Below are 20562 nucleotides of genomic sequence, written 5' to 3'. Positions count from 1 at the left end.
ACCAGAACCCTTACCAACAACATAAATAGTTGATTAACACATATTTTGTATGTTATATGTATTAAATACTGTCTTACAATAAGGTAAGCTAGAGAAAATAAAATGCTATTAAGAAAATGATAAGGAAGAGAAAATACATCTGTAGCACTGTATTTATCAAAAAAATATACATATAACTGGACCTGCATAGTTCAAACCTGTGTTGTTCAAGGATCAGCTGGACATAGATTAATATACTTTTTATGTGGTTAGTCTAATACTATGAAAACAAGTTAGTGGGCTGCAAAATTACAACTTTACTTCTGGAAGATTGAAACGGGGAATAGAGAGTAACCAATTCAGGGAGCACTGTCATGAACAGTCATGCAAATATTTGGACATACATGTTTGCTAACAAAAAAATATATGTGTATAAAATCACAAGCCTTTGATACCATAAATCTCAAATATATCTTCTTTTGAATCCTGTTGAAAAAGACTGCCTTTTAAAATTTTGTTTTAAACAATAACAACAAAAGAACATTAGGTGGAAGTTTCGTGTAATTTGTATAAATTGGTTATCATACTCTTCCAAAATTAGAATTTAACATAGGCACCTGTGTTTAATGTAAATATAGACTATAGGCTGTTTCAGTTAGTCCAAAATTAAGGATGGAAAGAAACCCAAATTAAGTAAGACTTTCTTGGATATTAAAACATACAACTATGGAAATGGCAGAAGAAGCTACAGACTAAGAAAATATTAGTTTGAGAATGAATTTCTTTCGAAAATTAAAATAGATTCTCAATGGAATCTGATTCTTCCAGTATACAACAAAATAAATAGACATTAGTGAGAGAAAAAAAAATTCAACCTTCCATTTTGCATTTTAATTTAAGCCAGGGCTTTATTTTCTTACTTTTCTCTAGAAGATAGATATAAAAAAATGTTAAAAAAAATGACTCTGCTAGGAGTTAAATAAATCAATTTATTGTTGGGTTTGAGAAAAATAATCATATTTATATGCTGGTGTTAGAGTATATAAATTATTTACCACTCAAAAAATTTGGTTTCGGTATTCCATTTGATGAATATATTTTTTTAATTAGTGAATTTCAAAGAGGTTGCCATACCAGATTCAAAGACACAGTTTGAAAATCCAGTCTTGTAATTTAAGTTATTATTAAAAAGACTGTTTTATAAGAAGGAAAGATGTCATAATTTTACAAAGAATTAAAGGACAGCCTTGAAATGCAAATTTCTAGGGTTTGGAAAGTTCATGCTCTATTATCCAGTAAGAAGTCAGCAGCAAATTCTGTATTGTTCTCCACATATCTATCTACTTAAAGTCTCATGTTAATGGCATAATGTTTATCAGAAAATGCAGCAGTTTGAATTACTCTAACAGAGTAATTCTGTTAAAAAGAATCTGATGTGTTGGTGCACCATGAAGGCAAAATTAGGTCATTAACTTAATTAATACTGCAAGTCAATTAACAATATTTGTCAGAGCCTTGAGGCTTGCAAGTATACTGATAGGGCTTGCACAATGAAATGTAACCATATCTCTGGAACACAAAAAGCCATGTTCTATTAAGATGTGTTGTAATAGCAGCCATTTACAAGAATAAACTGGTCTCATTGCTCTGATATTCATCAATTAATGTGTTGATATAAATTTTTTATCATAGATAGAAGGAGGTATGCTTCGAAAAGTATAAGCTCTTAGAACTTGGAGAATGGGAACTACTGAAAAAGAAAATGAATGGATCATGGGAGGCCAGTGTATCCACAGACTTTCGAGGTTACAGTTTAAATTTAAAAAAGAAATTTAGCATATTATCTTCATGTTTGGGGCAGAAGGTATGCTGAGTTCATAAACTGAATCTGTTGTGATCACCTGTGGTCTTTGCAAAAGGCTGTACATTTGAATTCCATTCATTCCAAGAGAACATTTTAATGCTGATTATGTAGAGCAGAGCTAAATTTATTCTCACCTGTTAAATTTGAACACCTATGGGAATATGATGATTTCTTAGATTATATTACATATATTACATATAATTCTTAGAATATATTACATATAATAGATCACAACAACGACTATTTTTGGATCTATTGTATTTATACATAGATAGAAGGGAGACTGAAACTATCAAAATTCAATTTATATCTAAGTTGATTATATTATTAATAAATATGGTTTCCTAACATATGATATTTATTCTGAATATTTATGCTTACAAACTTTTTTATTATTTTAGCAGAAAGTAGCTTTTTTCACACTGTTAATGTTTCCTATTATTGTGCAAAGAACTATGAAGATAGCTCATCTAAAGATCCTAATCGAATAGTATTATGTTTTTTACAGCAAAAGAAAGCAAAAATATCATGTTTAAGAGGAGCTAGTAAGAAAAACAAAAGGGAAAAAAAACTGTTTTCCTTTTGTATTTTAAAACATGTAAAAATACAATTTCAATGATACTCCAGATGATTATGTATAATGACATTCACACAATCCATGATAAGCTTACAAATATGTTTTCTGCAGAAAAAAGAATTTAAGCTTCTGGAAGCCTCTTATTAATATTTTCATAAATTGAAAATTGTATTTTAAAGAAAAGCAATGAATATAAGAAATGAGCCACTCTTTTGTATTTCACAGAAAATTTCATTTCCTATCTATTCACTAGATTTTGTTTATATTCTATGGTGTTCTGATCACATGATCACGGACAACATTCACGTACAACTTGTGTTTTAAAAGAATGACTCAGTTACGACTCCCATCTTCATGAATGCAAATGCTTGCCAAGTTTCTCAGTAAAATTACTATGCACAACCTGTATATAACTTTATATGTCTGGAAAAAAATTCCTATTTATACTGTCAAATGTCATAAAAGTGATGAATGGACAAATCTCATCCTCCCCTGAAATATCAGGACTTACTTGAGACCATAGGAAAACTTCTCCATATGGTAATAAACCCTGGCATTACTCCAAAAGACACACCTAAAATGCATCCAGATGTGTGAAAGTGGATGGGAAAGGTTAAAGGGGCTATGAACTAATTCTGTTAGGAGAGACCCAGATTTGAAAATAAGCTCTATCTACATGCTGCATTTTACAACACCATCAATTCCTCTGAAAGACTTAATGCAGGATTGTGCTACAAGCAGTGGATACCTGGAGCAGGAAGAGAAATGATAATTGGTTACTGACTACAACCGTGCTTTCTAATTAGTGTTCTATTAAGTGCAAGAAATGTCATTTGTATAGGAAAAGAAATACTGGATTTGTAGTTATTAAGCTGCTAATTTTCTCCGGAATCCCCTGAACTTCTGAGGCATGAATAATATGAAAGATATTTTCTTTTGATTTACTAAGGTATGTTGACAATAATGTAATTTCTGGTATTATTAAACCTTGTGAAAATCTCGAAAGTAATTTTTCACATGCCCTATACTATATTAAATCAATTCATTCTTTCTAACATGCTGTATTACAGTGAATCAAAGCTCCATTTATGATATAAAATTAAATTATAGAACAGTTTTTTAATAATGAAACATAAAGTGATTGTTACTGAATGTGAAGTCTCAGTATTTTTTTTTTCAATTTCCTTTTGGTTATTTTTCCAGTAATTAAGAAGAAGAGATCAGAAACACAAGTTATACAAACAAATTCGTCCTTTCTAAATCACTCATTCATTTAAAAAACTCCTTATTTCACATGTATTATGTGATCCTATGGTTACCAACTTAAAATAAAATTTTAAAAATGTATATGATAAATTCATATTTCAGGAATATACTGGTGGCAATGTGGTAATAACTATATCCCTTCATATCTTTTTATTGTAGTTCTGTAATATTCATTTTTGTACTTATGCCCTTACAGGATGTTCACACTAAAATCTCTGTTCAGCTAACAATCACTCCCTGTAGGATTCTTAGGATAAAATTTTTGGTTTTCATCAGTGCATAAGCCACTCACTCTTCCAGTCTTTCGAGCAGTTTCTAACTTTATGTGAAATACACAGTGGTGGTAGTGGTGGTTGTGTGTGTGTCTTATGGGGTAATATCTAAGGATTATTTAAAACATAAAGTTAAGAAAATCTCACAGTTCCAGTTTGTAATGCCACAAACTTTAAATATCCTTGAAAAAGTACAGGTAAAAGTTCAAAAAAGTAAATAGAAGATAGATGATTGGAAATAGTTCTGATGTCCAAAAAACATTTCAGTATATACAGGCCTTGGGTAAAGCTTTACTAAAGTATTAGCACTTAATTAGCATTAATAAAAGTAAAGCCAACTAGATTGAATATTTTTAAAAGTTCATTCTATGAGGTACACATATGCTTAAGTAAGAGTTTTGTTTTATGGTTCATTAGCTCTGATTAGCCACTTTAAGATGTCTTGACATATTTACTCCATCTTTCTGAGTGACATTAGCTGTTAAAGACTACCTGGAAGGACAAACTCAAAATGATTCTTCAGGGATTACCTTTACAAAGTACATTAAACAGATAAAGACATTTGAATAATACATTCAGTATGGATTAAGATTTTGTCACTATGCTTTTTGTTATACTATTTCCTATAAAACAAAATGAATAAATAAAACTATCAGACTTGAATTATCTGCTAGTTTTACTGGATGGACTATGCACATAGAATTTAAAACTATGAATTATATGAATTCAAAAAACAGATTTGTATTAATCTTTCAACTTTGTTTGTTTACATCATTCTTGATCAGCTGGATTATCTCCAACTATGTGAATGAAGACTAAAATGAGCTCTGAAGAGGGGCAGTATGTAAAACTACCATAGTAATTTCAACTTACTTTTGTAACTTCCAATAACTTTCCTAACAGAAAGAGGTTACAATCTACAATCTTTGTTTGGCAGCTCTGGCTCTAGAGTCACAGAATGTAAGCTGAATTTTCTACATTCTTTCTATACCAGATATTATCTCTTGACACTCAGCATCATTCTTATCCTGTATTGCACGACCTGGAAGACACAAAACTATCTTTTCCAGGAGGGCTCAGGCTTAGATTCTGCCAGTGGGTGAGAGTTGAATGACATTTGAAGAATGAAGACAAAGCAGGGATCGTTCTGGAACTCGCTCATTGCAGGACTGCAGGTAGACAAGATGATTGGCAGTGGTTTCTTGAAATACCTACAGTGTTCCTAGTGCTGAGGTTATTGGTGAATTTTCCCAAACTTCATTCTTAGTCAGTTTAAAGAGTTTGCAAGCTATTTCTTAGCATTAAGTACCTTCTTACCTGGAAGTCTGGAAGTAATTTCAGTTCTTGACCAATCTCATACCAATATACTATCCCATATGCTTTTTGTGCATATCCAGTAGGATAGTGGACAAAAGTTCTTAAAAGATATCATGGGCTTGCCATAATACTCCATAGCAAATACAAACCAATGTGTGATGAAGAATCACATATGTATAAAAAGAGGCTCTAGAGCCAAGCTCACAGTGAAAACCTATTTAGACCACGTTCTGTGCTATAGTGGAGGCAAGTTATTTAATCTCTTTTAACCCATCAGAGACACAATATTTTGTGCCTTAATAATAATAATAATACAGTTTCATTGAATTTTGAGAAGAACTAAATGAATTACTAAATGAATAATAATGTCTATGATGTAAAGAACTTTAAGCGGGGCTTTAAATAGCAACTTCATAAATGTTATGCATATTTCATAATGAAAAGAGGGGAATTCCTGAAAGTTTCAATTACTACATTTAGAAAAGTATGCAATGTACATTTAAATGTAACAAATCAATGAAAGTAACAAACTAGAGGGAAGTTATGTTAAAGAATTTGTTCTATGCCCAATCACAAAGCAATATCTATGCTGAAATCAGCATATGGGGCCTTTCTCACACATTGGTAGTTCCCCTATTCTCTATCTACTACCAAATGCCTTCACACATTTTTCATTCTAGGACTAAGTATAAACTCATTTTAAATCTAAGTGTGAATGAGTGTATTGTACTAAAATGGACAAAGAGATAATCTTCATTGCTGAATTCTCAGCAATTCTCAAGAAATTTTTTGGGTTGGAGCAGGAAAGACTAAGAATAATTTTTCTAGAAATTCTGAACTGATTACATGGATCCAGCCTTATTGTTCAGGATGCTAAGAATACAGCTAGGGAAAGATTCACACATTGTGCCACTGAGGTTTCTTGTCTTTGTAGAAATTCTGTGCTACACCTATATTATTACCATTACGTAGCATGACTACTAATACTACTAAATTTCTTTGCAACTTATCGAATGCTGGACACTCTGGTAGGTGTTTTTACAAGCGTTATCTTTATTTATTACAACAAACTTAAAAGATAAGTAAGTATGATTATTTTCATTTTGCAGATAGGGAAATTGAAGGTTAGTAAGGTTAAATGACTTCCCAAAAGCTGTAGCTAAATCAAACACTATAAAATCCTTTTATTCTTTTCATTACATGTTATTGCTGCTCCTTTTCCTCACTTATATTTCAAGGATATTATTTTATTAGTAGGCAAAACTTGCATGTTCTGCTTTGACTTATTCAAATTTGCTTTATGTCACCATCAAGCAATTCGATTCTTCAAATATGAAACCATAAGTATATACATGATGGGCACCTTTTTAAAAATATAGTGGGGCACCTGGGTGTCTCAGGCAGTTAAGTGTCCAAATCTTGGTTTCAGCTCAGGTCATGATCTCATGGGTCATCTGATTGAGCTCTGGTTGGGCTCCATGCTCAGTTGGAAGTCAGCTTGAAGATTCTCTCCTTGTGCCCCTCCCCACACCATGTATGCATGCTCTCTTTCTCAAATACATAAAGAAATCTTTAAAAAATAAAATAGCTAAATATATATTCTTTTTAAAAAAAAGATTTCATTTATTTGTCAGAAAGAGAGATCCCAAGCAGGGGGAGCAGGAGGCAGAGGGTGAAGTAGGCACCCTGCTGAGCAAGGAGCCCAATGCAGAACTTGATCCCAGCACCCTGGAATCATGACCTGACCCCAAGGCAGACACTTAACTGACCAAGCCACCCAAGCATCATGCCAAATGTATTTTCTTATAAAAACTTCTTTTGAAGTATTATTCTGTGAACTATTTACCAAATTTTAAAAAATACATCCTAGTTTTACCTATCTCACTGGTATTTTAAATTGTGTTTGTAAACACTGCAGAACAATCTAATCTAATATATATGGCCCGATACTGTAGAGTGCGCAAATTACAGAAGAAATTTTCTCTCTCCTCAAGCTTATTAACAGCATAATATTTATACACATTTGGAGGTGTACCAACAACTGATCAGCTAACAGACAGATTTTGGATAGATAGATAAATAGATAGATAGATAGATAGATAGTTAGATAGATAGATGATAGGTAGGTAGATAGATGATAGATGTAGAAACCAATAGAGATATTTGTAATTTGCACACCATATCTTATTAAGATGCCAAAGACTAGTGAAACGTATTTGCTGTCCTATATTTTATTATGCTTCTAAAATGCCAAGGTAAATTATGCTTCAGTTTTGTTGCGGCTTACCAAAGAAGTCGGCTATTATTATGCTTTCTACCTGACAGTAGAAATAACAAGGCATTTTAATTTCAATCTTGAAACACTGCTTTTGCTCTATTGTGACAGTGTGGATCATATTTCAGTAATAATGATGACAATGATCTTAAAAGATCATAAAAGTGGTGATGATAGAAGAATCAAACAGCACTAATTGTTAACAGTTAATTAGGACATAAAGTAGTCTGGGTCTTAGGCTTTGTCTGGGTCTTAGGCTTTAAACATAGTATGTCCTTTAAACTTTGGAACACTCCCATTTGAAGATATTATACCCTTTTTGCTCTTGTACAAGACACTTACCAGATTGACTAAGAGCTCAAACTCTGGAAATAACTGTGTAGGCTTACCACCTGACGCTGTGGCAAATCTGGGTTGCCTCAGAAAACTGACTTACCTGCCCTCTGCTTCAGCTTCTTTTCTGTAAAAACTGGAAAATAATTATCCTAACCTCATAGGTTTCTTGTAAGAAGTAAATAAAATAAATACAGATAAAGTGCCTACAACAGCGTCGGCCAGTAGTAAGCGTTTGAAACATAAGCTACGATTATGCCCGTTGTTAGAGAAAATCATTAAAAAAATGACAAAATCCACTGCTTTCTGTTATACTTGACACAGCTAAAGTCTTAGGGAAAGAGCCAAACACCATCATACCTGTGTATCCAGTTTTGCAAACACAGCTGAAGCTTCCTGGAACATTTTGGCAGACAGCACCGTTCCTGCACGGACCCGACAGGCACTCGTTGATATCTCTCTCACAGGCCCTGCCAGTGAAGCCATCTGGGCAGCTGCAGGAAAATCCTCCTACTAAATTGTGACAGGTCCCACCATTGTGGCAAGGTGATGGAAGGCATTCGTCTATATCTATTTCACACCAGCTACCAGCGTAACCTGGCAGACACTGGCATAAGAAAGGCTGCTGAGGTTCATTTGCTACAATGATGACAGGAAGACTCTCATGGCTCTTTAATACAGAGCTCACAGCCAGTCTTCTTATACAGCTCCCTCCATTCTGGCATGGGCCATGAATACATGAGTCATGGTCCACAGATTCTACCTTTACTCCACTCTGCCGGAGAAGTATCTCTTTGATGCTTTCAAAGAAGGTGGCTACACCACTGGGATTCACATACTGATTATTGTTCCGCTTCACGGCTGCTAAAAGAAACGTTTTATTGTTCTCCTCATATGCACCATAAAGTTGCACAGCAGTCCCTAGGCCTGTCAGTTGGGAGCCAGCAATGCGTAGAAAATGAAGGTAGTGGTTAGTCAGGAAGTCCTTTACTCTTGGAACATTGAGACGCAGTAGGATGCTGTTATCCACTGTAGAGTTAGAAAATCCAGCAAAGAAAACTCGGATATTGCTCGTGACTGTGCTGTGAACTCCATCATTGCTAAGGACAGTGAGATCAAATGTGCCATCTGTTGACCTCGGCTGTGAATTTAGATCACAAGTACCCCTTGGAATACTGAACAGGCTTGTAACTCCCGAAGTAAGGGAGCAGTGGAAGGTGTCTAACACATCCGGATCCTGTGGCTTCACAGAACCTAAAATCCCACCAGGAAACAAATTGCCATAATAATTAACAAATATCTCCACAGTCCGAGACTGGGAAGGATTATCATTTTGGTCTATAACAGTGATATGCACAGTTCCTGTGGAAGACATTTGGGGAACACCAGAATCCCTAGTAATCACAGACAGATAGAAGTCTGCAATCTGTTCTCTGTCAATCTCTCTGGTTGTGCTCAGAATTCCAGCAGTGTTCAGACTAAAATAACTGGTAGCAGGACCTGTGCTCAGCAAGTAATAGGTAAAGGGACCTTGATTGGGAGGGAGATCGGGATCAGTGGACTGGAGTGTCATCACCAGAGTTCCCGGCCGTTTGTTTTCCATAACTTCACCTTCGCTGATGGTCAACATAGGTCCATTATCATTTATATCTTCGAGGGTAACTAGCAGGGAGGCACTTCCTGTAGCTGAAGGGGTCCCTGAATCAACAGCCAAAACTGTGAGATTATAGATAGGTAGGGTTTCTCTATCTAATTCCGCAGTGACAGTGATCTGTCCTGTTTGTGGATTAATGGAAAAGGCACCATTTTCATTGCCTGATCCAATGAAGTAAGAGAACCTGCTCCAGCTGGGGACAGAGTCTGAGTCAAAGGCACTGACAAATGTCACGTGAGTCCCAGTGGGGACCCCTTCACTGATCTGAACGCTGTAGATATTTAAACTAAAAATGGGTGGGTCATTGGCATCAAGCACAGTGATGTTTACAATGACTTCATCGATATCTGCACCCCTGATGCTACCAAAATTCTTGGCCAACACCTTCAAAGATACCCTTTCTTCTCTTTCCCTATCAAGAACTCCAGAAACATAAATCTGTCCAGTCTTCTTATTGATCTGGAAACCCTTCTTTCGGCTGTTACCAAAAATCAAATAGTGTACCTCCCCATCAGTGCCCAAATCACGGTCACTGGCAAACACTTCTCCAACAATAGTACCTTTAGGAGCTGCTTCTGAGATCTCAAAATAGTAAAGTTTGGAAACAAAACGAGGCACATATTCATTCGTCCCTTTTAATTGTATATTAACAGTGGCAAAACTGCACCTTTCCTCATCAGGGACATTGAAGGCTTTCACAGTAAGATGGTAACTCTGTTTGGTTTCAAAATCCAAGAAGCCTTGAGTGGTGATGACTCCTGTGTTAGGATCAATGACAAACAGGTCACTGTCAGATGACTGTACAGTGTATGCAATCACAGCGTTGGTTCCAGAGTCAGCATCTGTTGCATTTAAGTGGATGACTGTTGTTCCACTTGGGGCATTTTCCAAAACAGTAGGGAAGTATTCATCAGGGAAGAATACCGGAGAATTGTCGTTCACATCAATCACATTTACAGTCACACTGCAGTAACCAGTTCTCGCAACCCATCCTCCATCTGTCGCGCTAACCGTCATTTCATGTTTCTGGCATAACTCATAATCAAGAGCTTTGGCTAGTGTTAATACACCTGTGGAGGAATTGATGGCAAAAATGCCTCCTTCATTTCCTGAAGAAATACTGTACCTAATCAAGCCATTCATGGCTGCATCTCTGTCTCTTGCAGAAACAGTTCTGACTATGGCTCCGATACTGTGGCTTTCTGGGATGGTTGCACTCATGTGACTTTGAGAGAATTCAGGTGTATGGTAGTTTTCCTCAGTGACAATTATTTGAACAGTGGCTTGGGATGAAAGTGGAGGGTTTCCTTTATCTCTTGCAGTGACAGTGATCAGAAAGTTTTGATTCAAGTCAGAAATGAGCGAAGATGCCACCAAAATCCACCCTGTACTATTGTCTAACTTAAATTTTCCAAACTGATTTCCATTAGAAATCAAATATTCCACCTCAGAATTCACACCAAAATCTCTGTCATCTACGGCAGTAACTTTGATTAACTTAGTACCAACTTTAACAGTTTTGGTGACCGGAGTAAAATATTTAGGTTTAAGAAATTGTGGTGCATTGTCATTACTGTCCACTGTGTTGATGGTAACTGTTGTCTCACTAAGTAATGAGGGATTACCTCGATCTGAAGATGTCACTATAAAACTATGTCTGTTGATGTTCACATTACTGAAGCCACTGACGTTCTGGTATTTTAAGACCTGTTTATTGAAAATCTCTCCAGTGGTGGCATTAATCCTAAAGTACTCTGACTGAGATTTTATAAAATAAAACACTTGTCCATTTGATCCCTCATCAGGATCTGTTGCAGATACCTGAGTCACTTTGGAGCCAATTTCAGGAAGTTCAGGGCAATCTAAGTAGTAAGAGGGTTTGCTAAATCTTGGAGCGTTGTCATTGATGTCCGTCACAAATATTGTCACATCTGTACTTACAGTCCACCCAGAATCGTGTGCAGAAACTCGGATTCTGTAACGGTCCATATCTTCTCTATTTAAAGGTCTACTTATTACAATATCTCCTGTGCTGGGATTAATTGTAAATGGAAGACTTGTGTCTGTTACAGAATATCTACTGATTGCATTTATACCAATGTCTTCATCAGAAGTTGTGACTCGTGTAACTGTGTATCCTAATGGGGAATTTTCAGGAATATAGGCACTGAATATCTGAGAAAACCTAGGGGCATTATCATTTTCATCCAAGATGTTAATAATGACTTTTACTGAGGTACTCTGAGAAGGGGAGCCTTTGTCTGAAGACTTTATGGTAAGCACATACTGTGATATTTTTTCCCTGTCTAATGGCCGAATGCTTCTAATTTCACCAGTGGCATGGTTAATAGTGAAACTGTGTTCTTTGTTACCACTAACAATTTCATAATCTAACTGTCCATTGGGTCCACTGTCCTTATCTGTCGCTGAAATAGTAAGTATTTTGCGAGGAGAAAGATTTTCCAATATTTCAGATACAAATGGATCTTCCTTAAAAACTGGGGAATTATCGTTGACATCTAAGACTGTTAAGTCAAGTTTCTCATAAGAGGATAAAGGAGGGAAGCCTCCATCCCTGGCTTCTATCCATATGACATATTTTTGTATCTTTTCAAAATCCAGAGGTTGACTAATGGACACCTGCCCTGTTAATTGATCGATTTGGAATGTATTGCCAAGGTTTCCACTTGCAATATAATAGGACAAAGGTTCTCCTCTCAAGGAGGACCCTGTAATGGTGGTGACAAGAGTGCCAACTGGCTGGTTTTCAGGAAACATGAAAGTCTGTTCTTTGGCTCTGACGTTAGGGAAATCTGCCTTGTTCACAAATCTAACAGTCACTGTTGTAGAATCTGTCTTTGGAAATGAGCCACCGTCTTTTACATGTACAGAAAATGTCACTTCTGAAGCCCCATTTAGTGGTCCAGCTGCCATAATAGCTCCTCTCAGTGGGTCAATGTGAAATTTTTCAGAGTTTCTACCCGAAAGAGAATAATGCAGTTCAGAATTGGGTCCAATATCAGCATCTGTGACTGTAACTGCAAAGACGAAGGAACCTATGAAAAGAGGAAGTGTGCAGTTACAATCACACGAAATCCAAATAAAACATTTGCTAGTAGATTAATGTATACAAAATATTATATTGCTCCCTAATATCACTTTACTTTCTCATGATTACTGGGGGAGAACAGTAACTCCTATATTATCTCTAAAGTTCCCAAGTCAAATCTATGTAATGGTAGTCTTCAGGGACTGACCTGCCATTTTCTAACTAAAACCCATATGGTCTACTGGATTTAATATTTTTCAGTACGCCTTTGAGAGAAGCACAGGGAAGAGCAATGCCTAATCATTCAGAATTATAGTTCCTTGGAGGAAAATCTGTATATAACACAACTTCCAACAAACATGATACTAGAGGCGCTCTGTTAAAAGCTCTGTTTCTACCCAATGAGAAAAGATAATTGCTCTGTTATGTCTTAAAACATCTTTGAATTGCCATATAGGTAATCACATCAACAAAATTTTTAATTTGTTTTAGAAAATTATTTTGATTCTTTATATCCACTGTTCTTAGTAGCATTCTTTTATCTGTGAGCTATTATCACATGGAGATTATATATATATATATATATATATATATATATATATATATATAATCCAGAAATCAATTAGAACAATTATAAAGTAGTATAAAATAAGAACTGAGGAAGAATGGACTCAATTTGGATTCCAAAAGTTAGTGCTTGGGACGAATGCCAAAAGAACAGATTGTAACAGGAGGATTATAACAGGAATATGCAGAAAAACTGCCATAAGGACATGTTTTTGATGTACTCATTCAGAAACCTTTTCCAAACCTGCACTCATACCCCTACAGTAAAGTTTGTGACAAAAGTGAAAAGACTTTTATTAAGGTTAGTGATTCTGATTAATTATAATAAGTCTAATGAGGAAAAGATGCTTCAGCATTACATACACAGTCTTTATAGGGGATGTTACATTGCATCACCACACATTAGATGTAATTAGAATCATGCCTGCCAGCATCATTTCAGCTAAAGGCCTTCATCAAGCATATATGACTTTGATATTGACATTTCCTTTTGATAAAAAAATTGGCACAAAAATTTATGCATTTCATACTTTGAATTGATATCAATTTGACATTCTCAAGTGAATATAAGATCAAAGATCAATGAGAGGAGAAATCCTGGATCCATTTATTTTTCCTTCTAATTAAAAATATTTTAAAGCAAAGCAGATCAAATTAATTTTGACCTATATTTGTATATTTTCCTGTTTGGAAATGCATCTCAAATATTACAAATGGCAGATTATTTGTGCAGTTCTTAAGAGAGCTTGCCATTCTTTATAAACAAGCAAATAAAACCAAACTGAATTTAAATGAAGAAAAAGAAATGCATATTGTCATATGAAAGTGGTCATTAATGTCTTTATAAACTTACTAACATAAAACCTTCATCCACCAAAACTGCAATAAAATATTAATAAGAATAATTCATTAGAAGTATTCACTTATTAAATATTTTTGAAAACCTATCTATGAGGGATTGAAGTAAAATATTTCTTTTCTTTTCTTTTTTTTTAAGATTTTATTTATTTATTTGACAAACAGAGATCACAGTAGGCAGAGAGGCAGGCAGAGAGAGAGAGGGAGAAGCAGGCTTCCTGCTGAGCAGAGAGCCTGATGTGGAGCTCGATCCCAAGACCCTGAGATCATGACTCGAGCTGAAGGCAGAGGCTTTAACCCACTGAGCCACCCAGGCGCCCCAAATATTTATTTTCTATCAACAAATATAGTTGAATGCTTACTACTTCCCATATGTTTCAAGTGCTAGGATATGGAAGAAAGAAAGAAAGAAAGAAAGAAAGAAAGAAAGAAAGAAAGAAAGAAAGAAAGAAAGAAAGAAAGAAAGAAAAAGACAAAATGAAACATAACAACATCCCTCCTTTCAGGGAATTTACAAACAAATGATATCTCAGGGCAGAACTCTTCTTACTACAAAGTGGCTATTTTAGTCATCTGAAAATATTCAAGTAATATTAAAAAATAAGTACCAGGAAAGCTGTAGCAATTATAAAATCTTTAAACACAACTGGCATAGGATAAAAGAATTAATTCGAGATTCAATGTTCCTTCAATTTCATTAGTTGAAACAAGCCAGATTTTAGAGGATTTCCAAACCTAGGCTATATCAGAAATATTCATGTAAAAGTAACAGAAATGCATTTATAGAAAATGCCCAATGTATATTGTTTGCATTAATCCATGAGACCTTGGAGTTGGCTTCATTACCTGCAGGAGTAGGAGACGGGATGTGTGTAACATATGGATGATGCTGAAATCTTGGCGGATTGTCATTGACATCAGTCACAGTGACGAGCACACTGGTAGAACTGGAAAGAGGTTCTGGGGATCCAGCATCACTGGAAATCACAACTAAAGTATAATTCTCTTTTGTTTCCCTGTCTAGCAATGCACTTGTGATGATTTGTCCCGTAGATGGGTTGATGGTGAACTGAGAGTTTCCACCAATGATCCTATAACTAAAGAGAGCAGAGATGGGTGGATTTTTTCTGGTTATTATGTTGTAGCATCTATTCACTAAAATGTAAAAACTGAGACAGAAATGTAAAAAAATTAATCACTCGATGTATGATCACACAACAGTTAAAGAATATGGCTAGAAGATAAATATTTCAAATTTTATGTGAACATCTAATTGACAATCTTTACTGTGAAATGTTTAGTGAGCTCAAGCAGGTTCTCACAAGTTCTATAAATTTCTTGGATCATGCAAGGCCCCAAAATATACCCAGAAGACTATTGTGTTATAAATAAGTGAACCTGAAAGCATAAACCAGGGCCTTGCTCTAATATTGTGGTTAGTGGCCAGGATCACAAATGAACATCTGTTAAATGAATCTAAAAAAATATTTTTCTGCTGTGTACCATAATAAACCAGAGATCAGTTGAAGATCTTATTTTAAAGACAAAGCACACTATTTGACGTCCATTGACTACCCAGAACAACTAAAGAACAGATTATTTATACAGACATTCCTACTTACTAATTCTCTCATTTGTCATTCCTCATATGGCTATGCTTTTCTTTCCTGTTGTCAGGAGAGGTATGACATTTTCATGGGTATTCTGATGCTAACCACATTGGTTAATAGGCAAGAGTTTCCACTGAGAATAGCTTCCCTCTTCTTCATAAAGAAGAAGCTAGAAAAGAAGTAGCTAAGCTTGAAGGTTTAGAAGCTGGCTGTGGCCCATTGTTTTTAAGGTTGGAGAGTGGCAAGGAAATGGATGTCTTTAAAAGCTTTCTCCTTGATGCCAACAAAGAAATGCCCTTGTTGGAATCTACAGCATGCTTCTATAGTTTGGTTTGTGCCTATGAAAACATAGCAACAGTAAGTATCTACCAGAGACAGTAAAAAAAGGCCTACATTGCTGCAAGTAGAGTGTACATTCCTTCCATTAAGCTCACAGTTTAAAACAAACATTTCAGCATTTTCATCCCTTTTTAGAGAAATAATGAACTGTTGGGGAGCTGATATTTTTTAAAAAATAGAAGTCCTATAAAATGGTAGCAAAATGGAAGAAAAAAAGTAGAGAGGGAGTTTTGGCTGAGAAATGACTTTAGTATTTATAAAGTACTTGATATCACTCAGATTTTTAACACTTTTTGGCACACCCACATGCCAGGTTCAAGAGTAAATAAGAACAGCTTTTCCTGGACCAGAAGTGACTCTTTATACAGTATAATTACTGCCCTTACACACTAGACATCTAGATCCTTTGTCAAAATAAAAATATCCGAGGCTTATAGTTGAATTCTTAAAGTTAGAAATTCAGACTCATGAGGTAACCAAATTGTTCTACCTCTTCAATAAATTCTGTAAGAATCTGAATTATGAGAATTGAGTGATTTTATTCTGGGGAATCCTGTTTCCCTACATCAGTGGATGTAGAAATTGCCAAATAACTTCACAGGGTAAAAAGAGTAATTCACAGCATCATAAACTTTTTTACAGCTCTTTGACAGCAAAGATCAGGGTCAATTAAATATCCCTTCAATCATTCACAAATAAAAATAAAATTAGAGTAATGAAAAATGCATTCAAATTTAGATTTGGATTTTTGTATATGACAAGACCATGGTGTATAAAGAAAGAGCAATGTGCTGAAAGGTAAATGATGTGAGTTCTTGTCCAGGTTTAATGAAATAATGCATAATGAAATCTTGTACTATAAATTCTTATTCTTTATTTTATGCTATTATACACACTATGGAGCATATGATTACTTGTGTAAAAGTAATTAGCATCTTTACTATTTTTGAACATTAAAGAATAAATTGTCATGTTAAAATGTGATTTTTTTCTAGACTACCTGATTCTGAGGTATATCAAAAGTTGATTTTAATTATGAAATGTTCTGTAATGTTTCATAATATCTATAATACCAGTTTCATGCAATTTATACTTATAAGTTAAAACACACACACACACACACGCACACACACACACACACACACACATACACACATACACACACAGATAGAAGGGACACAATGGATAGATGGCCAAGATAAATGCCCAGGTTTGCCTTCCCTCTATCACTTCCGTCTTGGTTTGGTTCTCATCCCTACATGGAGATCTTTCTTTCTCTGGTCCACATCAATTTCTTCTAAGGAATAAACTCTATTAGATTGGGTTTTGTGCTATCTTTTTAACATCTAAACATCTATGTTAGTCTTTAAAGATTTGCAGCATCTTACTGTGCTCTTAGTGTGTACTGAGCACACTACAAGGCATTTTATATATGCTCTCATTTAACTTCAAAACAATCCTGACACTTTGGTTTTGTTTTGGATTTTTTATAGATGAGGAATCTGAGTCTAAGAGAGACTCATATAGTTGCACAACAAAACATACCACCTAAAAATGGTAAATGTAGAGTTGGAACTTCTGTCTTAATGATGTCAACACACACCTGCTCCATTGGACCACAGTATAAAAGAGGTAAAAGCAGCCTGAACAGACCCAATGGAGACAAGAAATTACTGCAGGCTAAGGCTGAAGGAGACTCTTTGTTTAAGGCATGTCAATGTAGCATTGGTTTACATAGATTTGATTCAATGCAAGTCAACAAATATGTTACTTACTGATTAAAGAATAAGAAATGTTATTTCAAATTATTGGTGTAAACAGACATCATTATTATCTACAATCTAAATCAATAATTTTTGCACTTGTAAAGCTAAAATACCCCAATTTGATTTTTTAACCTTTTTTTGCCTCTTTCTGAGTTCTACTAGAATCATACAACACTGTGCAGCATGTTACTAGAGTATGATAATTTAGTAATAGTTAAAGAGACTGTACTTTGAAACACGATTCACTTGGGCATGAATTTTCACCTGACTCATAACACTTCAATTCATTAAATTCCTCAACCTTACTAAGCCTTTTCTTTCCACCTATAAAGTGTGGATCACATATACATTCCTTTCACTTCGTAGTCTTGAATATTGAATGTAATATCATGTGAAATGCATTTGGAATTGTAATTGGTACTTTCTGAGAGTTAAAAGTCTAAGATTACACACATAACAGAGCATATATACATATGTAGTTATAATTTAATAATCTGTCATATATAATCTATTATAATCCACCTACATACTGAGTTAAATGGATAGGCAGACTAAAAGACATATGGATTAGAAGGCACAAATCTTGCCCTCAAGCTTACATCCTAGATAGAAGAAAGAGAGAAAGAAAAATAAGTACAAAACCAGGCAATACATTTGAGTGTTATGAAACTGTCCAGAAGCACTGCTCTAGGTCTTCAAAAGCCACAGAGACCGCTTTTGAGTGGAATGATTAAAAGAAAGCTTTCCTTGAGGAAGGCAAAATTGAAGCTGGATTTTAAAGGGGCTACCCATCTTACAATAGAGGTGAAAAGGGAGAAAGCTATTCCAGGTCAGGAGTCAGCAGATTTTTTTTTCTGTAAAAGGCCAGTGTTAGTGCATATGGCTTTGGAGGCCAGAAGAGCTCTGCTACAATACTCAACTTGCCACTAAAGTACAAAAGCAGCCGTGGACAAGACATACATGAGTGGGCATGGCTTTATTCCAATGCAACTTTATTTACAAATGCAGGCACTGGGCCAAATCTAGCCTGCGGACTACAGTTCACAGAACCCTGATCTAGGACACAGAAGAACCTGAACAAGGCCATAGGCTTGGGAAAGCACAGATTCTTTTCCCAGGAGCAGAAAGTGATCCAGGAACCTGCAAGTTAGGCTATGTGCTGAGGACTGGGGCAGAATAAACTGGGGCCTTTTATGGAGTGACCGGAATATGGAGACTGGGCATTATGCCATAGCAAAGTGGAAGCTGAAAGATTCTGAGGAAGGGGTATCACTGTTAAATCTGAGCCTCTGGACGCCCAAGCTGGTTCAGATTACTGCCACTGCTCTTTCACGCACTGACCCAGGCTTGGCTTCCTCCAGATCACTTCCTACAACACTGAGTGATGAATTACCATAAAATGTAAACTAGTCATGTTATTGCCCAGTTTAAACACTTCGGTTTTTTCTCCCATTAGATACAGACAGGAGTGTGAATTTTTCATGTGGTATACGAGGCCCATTCCTCACCCACACCAACCATGCCAAGCAGCTTTGCTTCCCTGACACTATGCTTCTGCAACATTCCCTGACCTTACGCCTGCTATTGTCTTTGCCTAGAAGGTCTTTCATCCCTTTTTCGTTGATCAGCTGCATCTCAGTCTTTCCAAAAATCATTAATTACCCAAAGCTTCTACTGATTTCTTCAGATAGCCTTGCGTACGTCGTTCTCTCCACCCCTTCTGTGCTTAAACTACACACTTGTCACTATACTATAATTACAAAATTACAAAATTCTCTCCTATACTGAACTGTTCTCTTTGTGGTAGCTAGACGGCCCATGTCCTCAGGACCTAGGGTGCCTGGGACATAGTGAAGGCTCCAAAATCATACAATACGGTGTGGTATACAGATTGGAGGGATTAGAAACCAGAGTCAGGGAAGAAAGTTAATTTTTATTGTAATAGTGCAGGCATGATGTAATTGTGGGCTGAACTAAAATCTTGGCAGGAAGATCGCACAGAAAAGAATGGGTGCCAGAGACATTAGTCAAGAAGAAACATGAGAACTTGTCCATTGACTGAGTATAGAGGGAGAGGATGACTCTTGGCTAGCACACGGAGATGAAGAAAGCAAGGCAATACCATTAAAAGAAAGCAGAATGCCAAAAGGAGGAATGGGAAAACTTAAGAGTTTCTGATACATTGTGCTTCTGATGCCAACAGAACCTCCAGGTTGTTGTCCACTACAGAGTTAGAAATACCAGCAAGGATCTCAGGGGTGGAGTCAGAATGGGTAGCACAGATATCGAGTTTTCTGCATAGTTTTCTGGGTGGTTGCAGCTGAGAAAGTGAATTATTCTCTCTCTCTCTCTCTCTCTCTCTCTCACACACACACACACACACACACACAAAGAAAGGGGGAAAAAAGGACTGAGAAAAAATATTTAGGAAATATCCAAATTATTTTGGAGAGAGGAAATCAGAAGGTAAATTAGAAAGTGTGGTCAGAGATGCAGAGTGAGACATAAGAGATAACATTTACATAGACATTGAGGAGGGGAAAAAATTGCCAAGAGAAGGGATGACCTGTAGTGCAAATATTGCAAAAGGTAAAGGACAATACTCAGAAAAATCTCTGGACTTGAAAAATTTCAGCAGAAACTTTTGATAAATTATTTTTTAATGAAGCAATGGAAGAGAAAATCAGATTGAGAAATTTCCAGGAATAAATGGTTGGAGAAAACTGTGAAGAAGTGACCTACTCTCTCAAAAATGTGGTGTAAAAAAAGGTGAGTAAAAACAACAGCTCTAAGAATAATGGAATCATTAATTCAGTGCATGTATTTGTCAGTCACT

The 20562-nt window shown here is 35.7% G+C and overlaps 1 protein-coding gene across 2 annotated transcripts in view; it reads right to left on the bottom strand.

Annotated features, from left to right (window-relative positions):
- Positions 1-20562, bottom strand: part of FAT4 (FAT atypical cadherin 4) — a 180133-nt gene that overhangs the window by 30311 nt on the left and 129260 nt on the right. For both annotated transcript variants that reach the window (XM_047718390.1, XM_047718389.1), the window contains 2 exons: positions 14858-15108; positions 8244-12593 (listed from right to left, as the gene is read on the bottom strand). In XM_047718390.1, coding sequence (XP_047574346.1) covers positions 8244-12593; positions 14858-15108 — 4601 coding nt within the window. The remainder of the gene's footprint in view (positions 1-8243; positions 12594-14857; positions 15109-20562) is intronic.

This window comes from Lutra lutra, chromosome 2, assembly GCF_902655055.1.
Source record: "Lutra lutra chromosome 2, mLutLut1.2, whole genome shotgun sequence".
NCBI lineage: Eukaryota > Metazoa > Chordata > Mammalia > Carnivora > Mustelidae > Lutra > Lutra lutra.
The sequence above is the reverse complement of the archived record's forward strand: the minus strand, read 5'-3'. Positions and strand labels throughout refer to the sequence as shown.